Here is a 12,998-nt window from a genome sequence, read left to right as displayed (position 1 = left end):
GATATCTATGTGTCCTAATGTGTCATAGGCGCCTTGCCCCGCTATTTTTGCAAAAAAAAACATTTTTTTGGCCTCAAATTGCAATTTTTAATATTTTTATAGATAAAAAATTAAAAACTGAACTAAAAAACATAAATTAAATATAAAATAATACATATATAATATCTAAAACATAATTATGCATTGTTTATTGATAAAATATGTATTTGTACACACACACACACACACATATATACATATATGTCGATGTGGTATGATCTGAACTGTTTGACTCGGCCAATCGAACCGGTGACCCATGACTCAGAGGAAAAAACTAGGAGTGGCCACAAGCCTAGCCTTTCACGAGCTATTCGATCTTGGCTCAGCTCGGTTTAAACCAAGCTTTTGAGCCCATTATATAGGTTCGTTTGTTAATCAAGCTGAGCTCGACCCAGTGAAGCTCGACTCGTGAGGATCGCGAGCGTAGTATTAAATAAATCATTTTTATTATATATTAGTATAATAGTAAATCATTTTTATAATTCTTATTTTCTTGTATGTAAAATAAAAATCATTTTATAATTATTTTTTGTATAAATAATATTAAATAGTTTTTAATCCTTATTTTTTTGTCTAAAAAATAAAAAAAAAATAATTTTATACATATAATTTCTATTTTTTCAAAAAAACACTTGGTTTATAGTCAAGCTCGAGCAGAGCCGAGCTTGAACTTGCAAGCTATGAATTTAGCCGAGCTCGAGCCTGATATACCATTCCTACAAGCTGAGCTCAAATAGCCAAATATTCAGCTCGACTCAGCTCAAATGAACCCTTAGCAAAAACGGTTCAGCCTCCGAATCAGATTTTAAAACACTTCTTAGAACATATAACATGAGCTGATCATTTAGGCAGTCTTTGGAACCCGCATTGTTTCTTTAGTGCCATAAAAATGAGAAAACATCAAAAAAGACATTTTCTCTGACAGTGCCTTTCCCAATTTCCAAGACCTAGTCCAAAAAAACATTTTTCCTAAAACAATCAATTAAACAGTGAATGCTTCCTCAGAAAACAGATTTCAAGCATGACAGATGTGGTGCCATTTTTCAACAAAGGTTCCAAACACCTATATTGTCTATGTTATCATAAGAAGTTTAATATTTTTTCACACATGTATGTAGGATATGTGGTTCTTTCATGTGAAAAGAATCATTCCTTATCATTCCTTTACAAAATTTATCAACCTGTATTACACTATTTCTGCCTTCATTGGTCTCTCTCTGTGTGTGCCCTTTAATCAAATCCATCTAGACAGCTTCATCAACCTGTATTCCACTATATATATATATATATATATATATTCCTTCTCGCCTGATCTCTCTCTATGTGTGCGCCTTTATCAATCATTTGACTGACCCCCTTCCCCCTAAAAGCTTTCACCTGGTTATCACAAAGGCCTCATTATCATTCCATTAAAGAAATGGACCTATATGCCTTGTCAATTATTTTAAAAATCCCAAAATGCCCTTTTCTTGATTTGGAAGATGATTTTACCATTTTCTACTAATATTATTAAAAATGGTCATTTACTAGATCACCCCGTATAATTTTATGGATTTAATTAAATATATCATATAGTTTTTGTTTTGTTAAAACACATTCTACGGTTTGTAATCTGTTTATTTAATTCACCTTTCACTAAAATATGTTTGTTTTTATTAACTGTCATTTTCCACCGCAGATCGAATGCAAAGTATAGGAAGTGTTTTAGTAAAATGCAAACTATAGAATAAGTTTTGGTAAATCCATAAAACTATAGGGAGTGCTTTATTAATAAATAACCCACATTTCCAATCATGATCTTAAAGCGAAAAGCCCTGATGCATCATTTACATAGGCTAGATCTGGTGAAATTTTGATGCACCATTTGGATAATTCAGATTTATTAACTGATTTCAATAGGTTTTTTTGATGGTCCACATTTATAGTTTTTACTTGATACATTATTTTATATGGCCTAGATTTATTAATTATAGATATTTTCATGTATTACTTGTATGGATGAGATTACTTGAAATATTGACAGATCTTAGGGTGCTATTTTGATGACCTAGATTTAGATGTTATTTGGTACGCACTTAATTAATTTTACATGACTGCATTGCAAGGTGTCCACTGGTTGGTTGGTAAGGTCTCCTGCTACGGGCAATTTTCTGTTATGGGCAATTTTGTAATTGCCAACTCATAGTTCACACTATTAGGAAAATGCAAAGTATGGGAGAAATCTGACACAAAAAAAAATAAATAAAAAAAAATAATAGTTCAGGGAGTAAAGTGATAGACCCCCCCAAACTGATTGGGGGGTGGGGTATGTCCGTATGTGAAATTTACCCAATAAAAGAAAAGAAAATGGCCACCATTACCCAATGTTTCTCCAGGCTATCTGGGGCCTTGGGAGGGTTTGGATTTGATACAGACCTAAAATTTTTCCCCCACCGAAGGGAAATCATAGGTGATAGGTCCCCTCCAAGAAAGAACAAAAGGACTTTTGCTTTTGAATCAATAACAACATTATTGATTGAAAGAGAAGGGCATTCTGAAAAGATGCCCATTTGGATAGTGGTAGAGGCTTCGATTGTGATTACTCGACTCAGTTCATCAAAGCTATTAAAAGTGCTTCACTTTCCATCAACTTGGCTGGGCCAATGTTGACCAGATGAGTAAGGCAAGGAATAGAGGTTTTGAATGCATTTTTCTTCAAGTAGACTCAGACTTGGTGATTATCAAATCAATCTGAGCAAGCATTAATGAAGGCCCAAGGCCCAGGCAATACATCTTTCTCCTTGCACGCTCATAACTGGGGGGATGCAAAGCTTGACATATTTTTGGGAAGCCACTCAGGCAGCAAAATTTACTGTTTTATGTCGCTAAGCACAGCCAAGCCAACTGTGAGACAATTACACATAGATATGGTTGCGAGATTTAGACATGCATTGAAACATATAGAAACTCTCGTAAATCTTACACATACATTGACAACGCTAAATTTAAAGTTGAAATAACATTAATGTAAATACATGGCAAAATCTACGATGCCAGAAGGATATGATACCGGAAAGGCTTTGACCATCAAAACCCTCGTGAATTCTGATTAAGAAGATCGAGTTGATTGGTAACCATTTTTTGATACCGGTTATTAGTTATAAGTCTTTCCGGCATCAACAAGAGTTGAATACAATATATATAACCTTTTACAAGTTACATGTATAAAGCTATTAATATGTTATTATTTATTTAGTTTAATTTATTTTTTTAGGCTGCGTTTGGTAGAGGTGTAAAATCGAATCGGAGTAAACTTTGCACCCCGGTTCGATTTTGCAGGCATTTGGTAAATATGCAATTTGACAAGAACAGGGAGGCGGCGACAGCAGTGTTGCTAGGGCAAGAACCGATCAATCTACTGAGGCAAGGTTGGCCGTCGACGAGAACAGAGAATAGAGAGGCGGCGACAACAATGGTTATCTGTTCATCATCTTCCTCTTAAGAGAACAGAGAGGCGGCGATGAGAACAGCAGTGGTTGCCTTCCCTATGACCATTGCTTTGATGGTTGCCACAGCGGTGGAGGCGGTGGGAGTGTGGTCTTCGGCTTTGTAGAAGAAATGTCTAACAATGTTGGTGCATGGCCCTGCCACCAGCTTCTCCCAAGCTTCTTCTGCTTCCTTGTCGTGCTTCAAGAGCACTTCGGTGGCATCGAGGAAGTGCATATAAATTTTCTGCAACTAGCAATGGGTTAACGTGCAGGTGTTCACCTTGATCTCCTCGATCACCTCCTTGAGGAGTATCGACAGGGTTTCTTCGTCCGCCGGTGCTGCGGCTTCTACTCAGAGGAACCAGTCCATCTCCGACACCCCAATGGCCCGCCTAATTCCCCGAGAATAGTCGGCTTTCGGTTCAAAGAACCTCCGCAACTGGTCCACCAACCTGGCCTCAACCATGCAGCCCACTCACTTGGACACAGATGAGTGGAGCACAGGCAAGCACACATCCACCCAAAGGAAGCAACAGTTGTACCTCGATCGGAACTCAAGATCGTCCACTGGTGCGATTGCAAGCTCTCATTATATTCTTGGATGGAGCTTCAACAGAAGCAGCCAAGTGCAAAAACTGGGTCTGATACGCCACACCCGGTCACCAATTTCTGGGTCTAATACGCCGCTCGCGGTGCTCTGTTTCTTGGTCGACCGGCAAGGACTGCAATCTCTCGGTTGCAGTGGACTTTTACCTCAATGAAAAGAGTGTAAAATGGGACAAACATCCGATTCCCATTTTACACTCTCATGAACCCATCGGTGTAATAATCCTCGGTGTAAGTTTAGATTTACACCTCTACCAAACGCAGCCTTAAGTGATAATCATGGAAACATATATTTAATCTAAAAATGTATTAAATCTATAAGAACATAAGGCCAATGGGGATACGTGTGGGTAGCAGGTCCAAGCTCTCATTTGGCATCCAAAATCAAGGTAAATGTATGTAGGAACCAATCTATGTTTAGGTGTTCTACCAAAAAAGAATTCATGGTTAGGTTTAGTTTGTTTGCAATGCAATTTCATTTGCACTTGTGCAAAAAGTATGGGAGTGAGAATGAATTTAATGCAAATTTTGGTTTATAATTGTTTTAACTTTGTGTTAACTGTTTGCAGTGAAAATGAGGTGATGTAAAACCTGGAACAAAGTAAACCCAAAGCAAAAGTAAATTGATTTGCACTTCCATAAATTTGCACTAGCTGCTTTACAAATAAACGAATGTGCAAGTTGGGCGGAGAAGCTTAAGGCCCACTGGCCTAATTAACCTGAGTATCAAAATAGGTCTTTTAGCAAATGTTTCAGCTCAATGGGCTGGTAGCAGTTCAATTTTCACCTCTTTTTTCAAATGAGAATTTCCGGCTAGAAGTAGGGGTGTAAACCAAGAGAATTTTCAAGTACATCGGGTTCATCCTCATTCAAATTTTGACAATTTTTCAATCCGAACCTACCCAAGTTACACCCCTACCATTGTAGGCCCATTAATTTTGGATGAATTACCATCCCTTAAAAGAGAAACAAAGAAACAAAGAAACAAAGAAAGAAAGAAACAAATAAAGAAAGAAAGAATAAAAGCAAATAAAACCCTAGCATCTCTGAAGGTGACTTATTTCATGTAAAGAAGAGCATCTTCCTGATTTTGGCAGTGTTGCTTGCAATCATCACATTGGGCTCCCAATTTAAGCAATTTCCAAATAGATCTCTGTAATAAAAAATTTGAAAGATCTAAAAACCTTCTGATGATTTGACCCCTATTTTAGGCTGTGTTTGGTTTGAAGGAAAAAGTAGAGAAAGGAAGGAAAAGGTAGGAAAACCTATATAAATTTTGTAAAGGTTTTTCTACCTTTTCCTTCAAACCAAACATAGCCTAAGCTCCTCAAATGGATTCTGACTGCAATACAACTCATTGTTTCTGCTGATCTGCCATTCTCCCTCTGATCCAGTGATGGGATAACTTGGACCAATTTGGTCAAAACATCTGCTATAGTGTTCTTTGGGAACTACACAAAACAAGGTCATTTCTGGCATTCCAATCTATAGAAGATACAAATAAAACGCCTCATTGCAGTCTTTGTTGTCCAAGTGCAAAAATAGGCTGTCCAAATTGAAGGATTTCAACTACATACTCTGGTTCGGTTCAGGCTTGGGCCCATTCAAAAATTGATAAATGCTCAACATAATCCAACCACCATTCTTCTTCTTCTTCTTTCTTCATCTTGAGTGCTACCAATTCATCATAACTCAAGAAAAAGCTAAATCAACACTCTGAGAGGTTAGATCGTGCATCTTCATATGCAAGGCTCAAAGTACCATGTCTTCCCGGAATCATAGATTTTCCCGGTTTTAAGTATTTCATCCTATCAGTGGAGTCAAAAACCAAACATATAGTATAATATGCATCGATATATTATGATATTTTTAACTTTGTTCACAATTTGAGTGACCATCTCTCCCTCTCTCTCTAAAATACCTCATTCATTATCGAGACTGGATCTAGTAAGTACAACATAAGTAAACACGTTAAATGAGCACTTGATAAGTATTTTGACAACTGTCAAAAGTAGGTTTTAATCTTTTTCAAGAGTGGGCGAGGGTATTTTAAGAGACAAGTGTCAAAAGAAATTTCAAATGCTCATTGAACGTACTTACAATGTTGTGCCTACTTGATCCAAACTGTTCATTATCATCTTCTAAGCCTTGCTCAACCGGGTGTTCAATGGCGGAATCAGAATGAATACCAATTTTTGTATTTTATGCATGAAAAAATCAGAAGAAATTGTATATTAAAAACCAATTCAATACTTCAATTTGGCTTTTCCAAAAGGCTATATGATGAATCGTAACAATATAAGCCATTCTGATACAATTATTTTTTGAAAGAATACAATCATCTGATACAATTATATCAATGATTTGCCAGACGATCCATATAATACTGTTTGATCCATTGGCCAATGATTTTGATCTCTTGATTTCGTTGCATGACTAACCATTTAGGGTCATCTGGTAATTCTGGGAGTATATCCATGCAATGGGATCCTGCAAATTAAACAAGCTAGACTTATTACTCAATATTTTGATAAAATAATTTGGAAATTGAATCACTTTTTCTTCTAATTAGTGGGTCGGTCAATTGACTGTTTGGCTTAAACGGGTTAATTAATAATATTATAAATGAAAAAATAAAAATAAAATATAGAAACATTATAAATTGTTTAAAAAATTAGACGTCTCTAATATTATATATTTATCATATTAAATAAAAATAGGTGTGACAATTGATAAATGAGAATTTGTGTTATTAATGATAGAAATGGATAAAATATACAAAATAAAGAGAAAAAATAATTGATGTCTAACTTATGACTTACTAACTTGGTCAAACAATTCAGCAATTTAGTGATTAAATCAACGAATTGTTGACCAAGTTTTTCTTTTCTTTGCAAGTAAACAGTTTCGGGGCTACCGACCCAGAAACTTGGTTGGTGATGGGCCTACTGGTCTGACCAGATGGTTCAACTGTGTTTTTTTTATTCTAACAGTAATAAACCTATTGATAATGGAAATTTTGTAAAGGCTTAGTTTGTTTGAATGCAATTTCATTTGCATTGATGCAAAAGAATGAGTGTGCAAATGAGTCAAATGTCTGAAGCAAAAGAGTCAATGTTTTAAAAACTGATTCGGAACTGGAACCATTATGGCCATTGGTTTTCGGGTTGACAGTTCGATCGTCTGGTTCGAACGATGGATGGACCTTTCTGACAAAAAGTTAAAATAAAAATGGCCAAAAATCGTTGAATGGGTCAAATGGATTGATGGTTCGACCGTCCAGATCAATGGGTTATTGACCAATTCAACATTTTTTGCTAGGGACCGAGTTTGGAGTAAAATGGAACCGGTTGCCTGGATGGTTCTCGGGCTGAACAGTCCAACCGTCCAGATCAACCGCAGTTCAAAAACATTGAAACGAACTAAAATAAAACTTAAAAGCAAAGTCATGTAAAATATGAAGAAAAAATAAACCAGAACTTTACATTTTTTCCTTCCATGTATTTGCAAATAAATGGACCAAAATTGTACTTAATTTGCCAAGAACTTTTAGGCTGTAGATTTCTTCTCATCTCAAAAACAATGTAATAATTTTTAATTAAAAGTAGTGCATAAAATAAAAGGTGTCAAAGACATACCTTGAGTAGTATATATGGCTACAAGACTGTCTGATATATTTTTGAGGACACTGATCAGGAGACAAATAAACCAATCTCATTATTTGGTTAAGAAGAACACAAATAGAAAAACAATAATACATTACAAAGTTTTGTGACAAGTTACCTTCCACTACTGTAAGGATCTCTAAGTCCATTTGAGAATATGATGTTGCCACCAAATCTCTTCAAAACAAGTTCAATATCCTGAAATTTTATATAAACAATGAGGATTTTGGATTGGGTAGATTCCATATATGGCACTGAACAGAAAGGAATATATGGTGAAAGGAGATTCATGTAACCAATCCCATATATAAGGCTTAAGACTTAGAAGATGAGTATGAATACAGCATTTTAGAGAGAGAGAGAGAGACTTACATGACCACCAAATTGAGTGGTGATCCAATTAGACCTGGGGCTGATACCATAGAGACGCTTGCATCTTTGTTTGAAGTTCGTTAGATTAAAGGGTGCTGCTTGGAACATAGTATCGTTGCTACCACGGCCAATGGGCATTACCATTTCACTACATCTCTAATGGATATACCACCATATATAGTTAAATAAAACAAATATTGAACCACTGAGTATTCAAAGAGAGACACATACACATCTTTAAGTTGTGTTTGGTACCATACCTAAAACTCTTTGATTTATCAATACAAATTGGCATTAAACTGATGTATCATACACACCATTCTTAGAAATGTCAACTTGATGAGCATCTCCCTCCAAGGTTTTTCGGGGGCGAAGTCTAATGCTAGAATTGACTCTTATATGTGATGTGATAACACATATCTCTCACCATTTTATATTGATCAACCCAAAAGGTCTCAGGTAGAAACAACGATTAGTACTAAACATAACCATAGCGTTCAAAAAAGCATAAACCTCAAACATCTCCCTCCAAGGTTTCTCGGGGGCGAAGTCTGATCATTCTAGCTGATGTGACTCTTATATGTGATGTGATAATCTCTCACCATTTTGTATCGATCAACCCAAAAAGTTTCAGGTAGAAACGGCTAAACACAACCCTAGTGTTCAAAAAAGCATAAACCTCAAATACCTGCCAATTCCATCCTCTCTTTGTTTCGGTCGAGTATTTGAATTCCTTTGTATCATAGCACGACTGGTTTCCTTTATAAGCAACTAAACCTGCAAAGACTTTACTCAGAAGATCAGCTCCTTTAGATGTGTTGTCGATGGCACTACAAATCGCAGAGACTGGAAATGTTGGAGGCCGATCATATTGGGCAGCTGAATTGTATATTGTTTCCAAATAGTCCTTGAGCTCAGATGACAAATTTAGTGGACTAAGGAAGAATAGACAGTGTTAGCATTTAAACGTGCAGCTACATGATGAAAACAACTTTGTAAAGGTTTAGTCCAATTACAAGCAAGTCTTGAATTTCTTGGTAAGAACTGAAAGACCATTAGGTTGTGATGCAGTTTTGTCAATCTCAGACCATGATTGGCGAATGGTATTATAGCAATTCTCACTGGTTTCCTGCACCAAGGGAATTAACAGAATTAAAGCTAAAAACCCTAGTGCGAATTTGAAGTAAGATTAAATTGAACAGTCTGAGTTCAGTTGCTTACTCTAAAATCCTTGGTGACAATGGAATAGTATCCATTTTGTGGTGTGATATCTTCGAAATAAAGAATCGGTGCCGACGATGCTAATGCCCCGAGGGCGATGTGGGGGTACTTTAGGCGAAACCATGCCGCAAGCACTGAAAATTGAAGATCAAGGAAACAAGATCAACAAGCTCAGTTGTATGTAATCATGTCGAATTTTCTCTTATTTTTTATCAAACCAAACACAGCCTTAATGGATAGGTAATTACTTACTTCCACCATAGGATCCTCCAATGACAACCACAGGGCAACTCTCTGCAGATAGGCTTTTCTTAATGTAAAGGATCACCTCTGCATAGTCTGCTAGTGCTTGGGATGAACTGAAGTATCCCAGTGTGCTGGCGTTTTGGAAGGCTTCTTCCATTGAGCCAAAGGGGACTGATTGACCATAATAGCGATGCTGTGAAGGAATTCAAATCTCTCAATAATGGTTCTAAGAGACTTAATAGAGTTAGTAAACTATGCAAGTTAGATGCCAGATCTCCTACCCATAAACTTTACCCACGTTCCTACCCACAACACACTATCACCGTTTATTGGGAACATCTCCCATGAAAGATAAGAGAGTTATTTCCAATGCGCCTGTCGTGTTGTGTGGGTAGGGATGTGGGAAGAGTCGGTGGATAAGATTTTCGAGTCCAGTTATTTACACTATATTGGGTTTAGGCTTTCGAAATGAGCCCACAAATTTTAAAAATTCCTTGATCAGAACCCACCCCAGTAATTGCGGTCTCAGTTCCGGGTCTAATACCCATAGCGGGTCTGGGTCTGGTTTGAATCGCTATATTTTATTTATACATTAAAAAAAGGCCATTACCCAATATTGGTCCCAACTCCCAATTAGTAGTCTAAGGAGGGTACCCATTTTGGCATCTTTGAACCCGTTTTCCTGATCCATTGACAGCCCTAATGTAGATGATAAGGGGAGTTCAGAATTTTAACAAACAGTGATCTTAGGTTGAAAACAAAAACAAAAAATCGGAATCATGGAAACCAAAAACAGATTAAGAAGATAGAAAGGTGAAATCCCATATGCAGGATTGATCAAATTGGAAAGTAATTTTCCTTCCTTTACCTCTATAAATACAACAAGAGCGTTGAATTTAGGGGCATGATCAGTCAGAAAGCCAATAGCATCAATATAGTTATCCAAAGGTGACTCCTCACCCAGGTAGACGAAGATGGGAGCACTAGAATTTGCACCACCCCAGAACTTATAGTTGATAACGTATCTTTGTTTGAAGGTGGCATAGCTTTCAGGCCGGTAGTTGAAGTGGTCGAGAGTCTGTTCATAGAAATAGTCCTTGAAATCCTCCGAGCTGAAGGAATATGGTTCAGAGGCCTCAAGACTCAGCACCCTTCTGGTTCGTTCTTTCACGCCAAGGCTGGGCGCCTTCAGCTCTGTTGCAGTTGCAGACGCCCATGTCATGAGAAGAAGAAACAGCCATGAACGCCATTGAATTGCTGAAATTCTCTGCATGCTAATGACCATATCTTCCAAACAACACAAGAATTCTCAACTGCACAAATCCCAACGACTCTTCAAAATTTGTATAGCACTCAGAGCCGTGGTGTACAAGAGATGACTAAATCCATATTTATATACAATCTCTCTCTCTCTCTCCGCAGAAATATTAAAAGATGAATTAGAGACAAAGAGATAACTGTAATGCCAACATACCCTTTGTCAATCCAAACCGTTCAATTTCTGGGTTCAAGATTAGTTTATAATAAAATGATCGAATCAATTTTTCTTTAATCAGATCGAGTAGCCTAGCGTGATGGTGGGAAAATCACTGTTACCACTTCATTTTCTTGAGCTTTCTTCGACGTATTAGCAAAATTGACCTGGAAATTTAGGAATGGAAGAAAACCGACGGGAATAGACTTTATGGATTGGTTGTCTCCTTTTGAAGGGTCGTCGGGCTGAAATTTCCTTGTATTTCGCGGCAGGCTGAGCTGCTTGCTTTGAAAGGACTGTAGACACTGGACCTACTGCATTCACGCATACGCGCATGCTTGCTTTACTCAGTCAAAGAGGAGACTCCGGATATGCTGGTTAATTACCTAGGTTTTTAAAATCGGATCGACAGGGAGCCGTTTTGAGTTCGGTTGCCAGGTTTGAACTATCCGACCGTCCTGTCTGAACGGACAGTCCGCTCTGATGGAAAAATAAAAAAATTTAAAAAACCTAAAAAATGGCCAAAAACTGTTTCTGAGTGGGACGGTTCGGTGGCCTGACCACCTAGGTCAATGGTTTACTGATTAAATCAATGATTTACAAACGAAACCAATCAAGTGACGGATGCCCGATTTTTCTGATCTGACCATCCAGTCCGATTTGGGAAACATTGTTAATTACCCATAGCGGTTCCCGGATACCCATGATAATTGAGATGTTGCTGATGTGCAGCTGTATTAATCATTAGTTTGCCTATATTTTGTTGTTAGTCAACCGGATAATTGGCCAATATCCTCGTGTTCTCACATTGTGCTGTAATGGTTCCAGGAAAGCGAATTTTTCAGAGAAGTTTGAACAGTGGGCAAGCAACTTACCCACCCGCTGAAAATGATATAGATTACCCGAATCTGAATTCAAACTAAGGGTGATCCGAATATGATTCATATAATTGCATCAAATATGGATACGCCCCTATCCGATCTGATATAATATGGTTCAATATTCGATTTAAATATATATGTCCATATATACTTAAAATTTATATTATATCTATAATTGAACATGGTGTATGTGTATTTTCACTAAATTGTCATAGTTTTAAGTTTTATACAAGTATTTTTTGAATTTATTCTGTTCATAAAATATAATATTAAATTCATTTTTATTTCATTTTATTAATAATGTATAAAATTTTGATCATTTTTTAGTCTAGTTTATTTATACTGTTTAATATCCAATTGCGATCTGAATTCTATTCAAATATGAATGAATCAATTTTATATCCAATCCAATCCGTTTGCAGTGGGTTATTGGGGCAACAGCCTTTTCTGTTGAAAGAGTTTCTGGGTTATTGGGGCCAAGGCATGTTCATGGCAGTTCACCAATTTACGGTCATACTTTTATTTTTATTCGAAAGAAATCAGAAGGGAATTATTAATTTACCCACTCTTATGGTATTGTGCCCAACCTAGAAATTCTCTCAACAAGAAAGGTTGTTGGCCCTCAACAGCCAAAGTTTTTCCATTTGCAGCCCTGCAATAGCTGCACATCCGGAAAACATTTCCTCCAGACTCATTTCGAAAAAAAAAAAAATTCCACACTCAATTCAATGTGCAACCTATATTCACACCCTTGGAGGAAACGGCTTCAGCTAATAGGTGACTAGCCTACTAGCCCTGTCCTATAGATCAAAACAGAATTGATGGAGGGTGATTTGACCCGACCCCTTGAGACAATGACACGTGGACATGACTCAGCACAAGTAACAGCTCAGCATCACAGCCTGATCGCGACTAAGTAACGAGTCAACAGGACAACTCGCTACGTCATATCGCTATGTCATAGCTCGCTACAGGGGGAGCCCACTACAGCGCGAGCTATAGGACCCCTGATGTACTGAAAGGGAAT

The 12,998-nt window shown here is 37.2% G+C and overlaps 1 protein-coding gene and 1 pseudogene across 1 annotated transcript; both read right to left on the bottom strand.

Moving 5' to 3' along the window:
• Positions 1 to 2,924: 2,924 nt before the first annotated feature.
• Positions 2,925 to 4,303, bottom strand: LOC148802251 (adenylate isopentenyltransferase 5, chloroplastic pseudogene; annotated as a pseudogene).
• A 2,036-nt stretch (positions 4,304 to 6,339) lies between these two features.
• Positions 6,340 to 11,003, bottom strand: LOC104590682 (uncharacterized). Its single transcript, XM_010249409.2, has 9 exons — positions 10,485 to 11,003; positions 9,623 to 9,809; positions 9,371 to 9,504; positions 9,166 to 9,278; positions 8,838 to 9,084; positions 8,150 to 8,305; positions 7,896 to 7,975; positions 7,751 to 7,800; positions 6,340 to 6,602 (listed from the first exon to the last, which is right to left on the bottom strand). The coding sequence occupies exons 1-9, from the start codon at positions 10,899 to 10,901 to the stop codon at positions 6,469 to 6,471; spliced, it is 1,518 nt and encodes a 505-aa protein (XP_010247711.1). The 5' UTR covers positions 10,902 to 11,003; the 3' UTR covers positions 6,340 to 6,468.
• Between the last annotated feature and the right edge of the window lie 1,995 nt (positions 11,004 to 12,998).

The sequence above is a fragment of the Nelumbo nucifera genome, chromosome 2 (assembly GCF_055504915.1).
Source record: "Nelumbo nucifera cultivar China Antique chromosome 2, China Antique-T2T, whole genome shotgun sequence".
Taxonomy (NCBI): domain Eukaryota; kingdom Viridiplantae; phylum Streptophyta; class Magnoliopsida; order Proteales; family Nelumbonaceae; genus Nelumbo; species Nelumbo nucifera.
This window is presented reverse-complemented; position numbering and strand designations above follow the sequence as displayed.